Genomic DNA, 6,261 nt, shown 5'->3' on the forward strand with positions numbered 1-6,261 from the left:
TATAACATTATGGCCATTGAAAGGTGAAGTGAATAACCCTTATTATTAGCCAGCAAGTGAACATTTTTGTCCCTTAAGCTGATGTGTTGGAAGCAGAACAAAATGGGCAAGCGTAAAGTATTGAGAGACTTTGACAAGGTCCAAATTGTGATGGCTAGACGAATGAGTCAGAGCAACTCCAAAACTGCAGCTCTTGTGGGATGTTTTTGGTCTGCAGTGGTAAGGATGTACCAAAAGTGGTCCAAGGAAAAAAAAACGGTGAACCGGATCAGGGTCATGCACAGCCATGGCTCATTGATGCACGTGGGGAGGGAAGGCAGGCCTGTGTAGTTCGATCCACTAAAAGAGCTATGTAGCTCAAATTGCTGAAAAAGTTAATACTTGTTTCCATAGAAAGGTGTCTAAACACACAGTGCATTGTAGCTTGCTAGGCATGGGGCTACATAGCTGCAGACCAGTCAGGGGACCCATGCTGACCCAGCTCCACAGCCAAAAGTGGGCACATGAGCATTAGAACGGGATCACACTTTCTTATACATCATGTGGGTGGCCAGGTGCATGTGTGTCTCTTACCTAAGAAAGTGATGGTATCAGGATGCACTATGCTAAATAGGCAAGCTGGCGGAGGTAGTGTGATGCTTTGGGCAATGTTCTGCTGGGCAACTTAAGGTCCTGCCATTCATGTGGAGAAACAAGTCCAATCTATGAAGGTTCCACCTCACAACTCACAGGACTTAAAGGGTCTGCTACTGGTGGCTTGGTGCCAGATACCACAGCATACCTTCAGAGGTCAGATGGAGTCCATGGCTTGATGGGTCAGGGCTGTTTTGGCAGCAAAGGGGAACCTACTTAACCACTTGAAGACCAGGCCATTTTTCAGTATTCAGCGCTGCAGTACTTTGACTGACATTTATTGAGCCATGCAATGCTGTACTGAAATTAATTTTATACCATTTTTGTGGGGACAGATAGAGCTTTCTTTTGGTGGTATTTAATCACAACTGTACTATATAACAAAAAAAGTAGCCTCAATTTTGTTTAAAAAAACACAAAACTTTTTCCATATGAAATGTTATGAAACATTTATTATGACCCCCAATTTTTTGGTAAAATATAAAATACGGGGTCACGTCGGGTAAATAGACCCCAAACATGTCAATCTTTAAAATTAGGTGCACCCGCGAAATTGCAGAAAGCAACCACACCCAAAATTGGCCATAGGCGACGCTTTAAAAGCTTTTACCACTCATCAGTTTAATGCTATCAGTAATTAATGGCCCTAAAATTGCTTTCATTCCGACGTTCGCAGCAATAGGTAACACTTGCGGCACAATAGACGGAATCGTCGCTTGCGCGCGTTGGCGGGGGACTTTGATAGCCAATTCACATAAGAGGTCCTCTTTATGGAGACATCAGGGGTCTCTAAGACCCATGTCACCTAGGGACCCCAGAGAAGCTGATGAAGCAGATATCTGCTTCATCAGCTTCTCACCGACATCTGTAACCGGAGAGCGACACTGAATGCAGGAAATAATGTATTATACATCACTTCCTGCATTCGGGGACCGAGAAGAGATCAAAGGTAGATTGTGTACTGAACTCCCTTTGATCTCCACTGACAATCGGCACCAGGCGCAGCGGATCTCGGGATCGGCAGCGAGGAGGCGGCGGCGACAATGGTATAGAGGGGGCGCACACCAGCAGCTACTGCAAGCGATCGGGCGTCTCTAGAGATGCCCGATCGCTTCAATGTAAACAGCCATCGATGGCTGTTTACATTGCTAACAGTTCCCCACTTGTGTGCGCGCTGAGCGCCGTGCATGAGTGAGGGGAGGGGCAGGACGTCTTAAGACGCCCTCCCGCTCCTACCAGACTCCCGTCCGGCCGTTCAGGAACGGCCATGGACGGGAGGTGGTTAATATTAGGCGGGTGGTCATAATGTTATGGCTGATTGGTGTAGAAGCACCTCCTGCTGTCTGAGGCACACAATATCACCCACCTAATAGTTTAGAAATGGCCCAATGAACTCATGAAAAAAATGTATATACTACATTTATGCACTCAGATTTAGATATGCTTTATCACGTATCTGATCTAATCTGTATATCACATATCTAATCTGTCCTGAAATTCTTACACATTAGCAATAGGACAAGGAGAGGGAGGGTCAATACTCTGAGCCAGGCTCTGTTACGGGCACATGTGCTGACCAAGGACATGCTGACAGAAGGAGAAAAGAGATGGATGACTTTGGTGTGCTGCAGCTATTTCTATGGGGTCTATTCACGAAGCTGCCGAAGGATCTGGCCGTAGCTTCGGCCAATCCTTCGGCTAGCTTCGGCCCCGGGACCCCTTCGGGTTCAGTAGAACCGAAGGGGTGCTGTACGGGCTATTCACAATAGCCCGTACAGCTCCCGATCATGGCCGAGCGGCTCAGCCGAGCCGAACGCATGTGCATCTGACAGCTGGGCGGAGCCAGCCGTGATCTTACGGCTGGCTCCGGCCACTTGCAGAGAGATCAGCGCCCCTGGTTACCTGCTAAACAGGGACACTTATCTAGAAACAGCTAACTCTCCCTGGCGGCCCGGGAGTCTCCTGCTCCCAGCCGCCAAGGAGAGAAACACTTAGCAGTTCCCCATCAGGTCCATCAGCAGAGGGCGGGTACAATGCTAGTTTTCTATTTACTTTTTTTTACTTTTTTCACTCTTTTTCTGTTCTGCCCTCTGAGGCCTCAGCGGCATTCGGCTATTCACTCACTGCTGTTCGGCATCTTTAAGAATAGCCCGAACAGCAGTGAGAAGCCTGCCGGAGGTTCGGCTCAGCCGATCCAGATGTTGGATCGGCTGAGTCGAACTCCTTCTGCACTTCGGGTCGGCCGAACATGCTGAGCATGTTCGGCCGACCCGAAGCAAGCCGATGTACGGCTGATTTCAGCCGATGTACGGCTGAAATCAGCCGTACCAGCCTGCAGCGAATAGCCGAACAGTGTTCGGCTCACTTCACTTCAGATCGGTCATTCACTCGTCTGCCTTCGGCAGCTTAGTGAATAGACCCCTATGTCTAACAGACTGTGGGCAGAGAGGTAACTAATCTGCATTGCTTAAGTGCATTAAAATAAAGTCCCCAACCTGGCTGCACTGCCTGCCTGGGCTATGTAAATCTCAGAACTGACTGGACATGCTCATATACAGTTCAATTGTGTATTTAGCTGGTGGCCTAGAGTTTAACTTTAAAGACAACCTGTGCTGACGAATTAGTACTGCCAAGAACCACTCAAGTGTACCCAAAAAACTCCATGTAAGGCATACTGCAATATTTACTTTACGCCCCATGTAATTTCTGAAGTTTGACATTACAAATGTTAGTGGGTGCTTGTACCTGTGAGATGTAACCAGGAGGCACATGTATTGGAGGGATGGACCCATTTGGAGACATCATTGGAACTTCTGCAGGACCTAAGCCAAAACAAAATATTAACATTAATATATGAAAGTTTAAACTTGGACAGAATATAAAACTATACAGAGCATATGCCAAATTTAATGTGATATTATAAGGCAAAATTAATATTGACTTAAACTAAAATAAGTACACAAAATCAAAGTAAAGCCTTAGATGGTCTAACATTTTCTAAGAAAACCACGCTGATGCAATATATTTTGGCACAAAATATTCCAGAAAGTTGAGAAACATGTACAATTTATATACGGAGACAAGTATTTAGGACTGATTTGCCAAGACCATTCTCAGTAGCATTACTAAGCAAGAAATATAGCATATGGATAAAGAAGTCCTCAGCCATGATTTTCCTAGAGTTTTAAAGCCTTCTTCTGTTTTTTCAAATGCTTTTAATGCTATTAGAAATGTGAGGTATAATTGAAAATAAAAAATAAATAAATATTGACTGAAAAGGTTTGGAAAAAATGATGTCTGCATCATTTCGTAGTTTAGGATGTCAGGATGTGACTGACCAAAACCACAGAACAAGGGCTAATTAACGCTACCACATGGTATTTGATTTACATTTTATAAAGCTGCATTGAATTCAGGCAAAATTTGCCTGCCTAGATGCGTTCATATCTGCTGCATATTCGTTGACAACATGCGTGGAGTTTATGACTCTGAATGTGACGGTGGCAAATGTATTTGTCTGTGAATGACGAGTAGCAGTAATGTGTCTGTGATCAATATTGGGTGTACTGCTCCTGGAAAATTCTTAATCATCTCCAATGAACAGATGTCCATTTGATACAACAGGAGTTCCCTAGATCCCTGTAATGAATACAAATCTGCAAATCAAGCTGAATGTGAGCAGTGATGCATTTTTAAAAATAGCACCAGTGATGACCCAGCAGATGACTTTTGATAGTCAGAAGAGTGGTTGAAAAAGTGAAAAAATACAGATCTCTGGGACTTCAGCAGCGAGGAGGTTCTTGGAGTCAGCTACATGGATCGACCATTACAGCTGGGCCTCACTATTACTGTGGTTTTGATTTATTTTGACACTATGGATGGTGCAAAAGCAGAAGGATCTAACAAGAAGGGATACATAGTAAGTTGACCTTTGCTCTGCTGTTCCTGAAATAAAAGGACACAAATGGGTGGTTCAACAGTATCCAACATATTGGTTATGGGTATATACACATAGTTAATATTCCTAAACAAATAATACTGCTAAACAAAAAAAAGGTATAGACGTATTACTACATTGCCACTGCCTCAAACTTGAGATATATTTACATTGCGTTACAATGTAGTGTTAATATTGCCACTAAGGACGAGAGCATCTATACTTACACTGAGTGGCCAGTTTATTATGACCACCTGACGTTTGTAGGCAAATTAGCTATAATTAGCTATAATTTCGCGCTGAAGTTGCTAGAGGGCCAGACCATTATTAATAGGGAAGCAGGTTGTTTACCACGACAGTAGAAGTGATTTTTTTCTAAAGATATGGGTAAACAACGCGATTTAACAGCCTTTAAATGTGGGATGATTGTTGGCGCGAGTCATGAAGCGAGTATCAGCAAAACAGCAGAATTCGTTAAATGTTCAAGAGGGGCTCATTGTTAAAGTGTTTAAAGACTGGACTGTCAGCCGAAAATCTGGGTCTGAACGTGCGAATTGTGGCCGTCAGCGACTAGTCAATGTTAGGGCAGAACGGAGAGTGGCAAGACTTGTACAAGACAACAGAAGGGCAACAGTTCAGTGTCAGATTCCTCGCATCACCTTTCAACATCTCATGGAGTCACGAGGCAGCCCAACGAAGTCATCTCGTGGAGTTATCTCGTGGCCCAACAAAGTACTGATGGGGTGGTCGTAATAATCTGGCCACTCAGTGTATACAGTACAGTGACGCTCCACTTGTCACCTCACACAACAGGTAGTTTTCAATGACAACTCCCTCCTTGATGACATCTCAAAGATGAGGCACATTCATTTTATATGACAGTTGAACTTTGCTTGCTGCATGAGTCTTTAACAGCGTGAGTCTCCACAATGGCAGGTACGTGGAGAAATCATACAGAAGAAATTCAGCTCCACGGAAGCTAAAGAAATTCTGAAATAAATTTCTATGGCTTTTGTGGTGCCGCAGAGGATCTAACTACCATGCTCAAGGAGATGAGAGTCAGGACAGATTCTTGGTGACACCAATTCTGGACAACGCAGAACAATTGCTGCCTCTTATTATTATTATACAGGATTTATATAGCGCCAAGTTTGTGCAGTGCTTTACAATATAAGGAAGACATTACAATCACAATACAAATCAACACAAAATGGTAAGGAGGGCCCTGCCCGTGAGGGCTCTTAGGTAGCTACTTCATCATTCATGGGTAATGATCAATCTTACTGACCCATACATGACACCATAGAAAGTGCGTGTGCCTGCTTGTTACAACAGCCACCAGCGATCTTGCATATACCAGACCCACCGTCATATCTCAAGCTGGAACCCTGCCTATAGGGCCTGCTGAAACAATGAGTTAACGATGTTAGCTTCCTGGGCATCAAAGGACTCCCCTCAACCTGCCCTTTTGCAGAACACTACATAGAGAGGCATGCCATTCAACTATGGGGTCTATTCACTAAGCTGCCTTAGGCAGCCGAGTGAATGACCGACCTGAAGTGAAGTGAGCCGAACACTGTTCAGCTATTCACTTCAGGCTGGTACGGCTGATTTCAGCCGTACATTGGCTGAAATCAGCCGTACATCGGCTTGCTTCACATGGCTTCGGGTCGGCCGAACATGCTCAGCAT

General features: G+C 44.5%; 1 protein-coding gene across 1 annotated transcript in view; it reads right to left on the minus strand.

Annotated features, from left to right (window-relative positions):
* The window catches only part of FNDC3B (fibronectin type III domain containing 3B), a 297,291-nt gene that overhangs the window by 142,025 nt on the left and 149,005 nt on the right, over window positions 1–6,261 (minus strand). Inside the window, exon 4 of the mRNA XM_018553783.1 lies at window positions 3,379–3,455. Within this exon, the coding sequence (XP_018409285.1) occupies window positions 3,379–3,455 (77 nt within the window). The remainder of the gene's footprint in view (window positions 1–3,378; window positions 3,456–6,261) is intronic.

This window comes from Nanorana parkeri, unplaced genomic scaffold (genome assembly GCF_000935625.1).
Source record: "Nanorana parkeri isolate BGI_ZX_2015 unplaced genomic scaffold, ASM93562v1 scaffold129, whole genome shotgun sequence".
NCBI classification, from domain to species: domain Eukaryota; kingdom Metazoa; phylum Chordata; class Amphibia; order Anura; family Dicroglossidae; genus Nanorana; species Nanorana parkeri.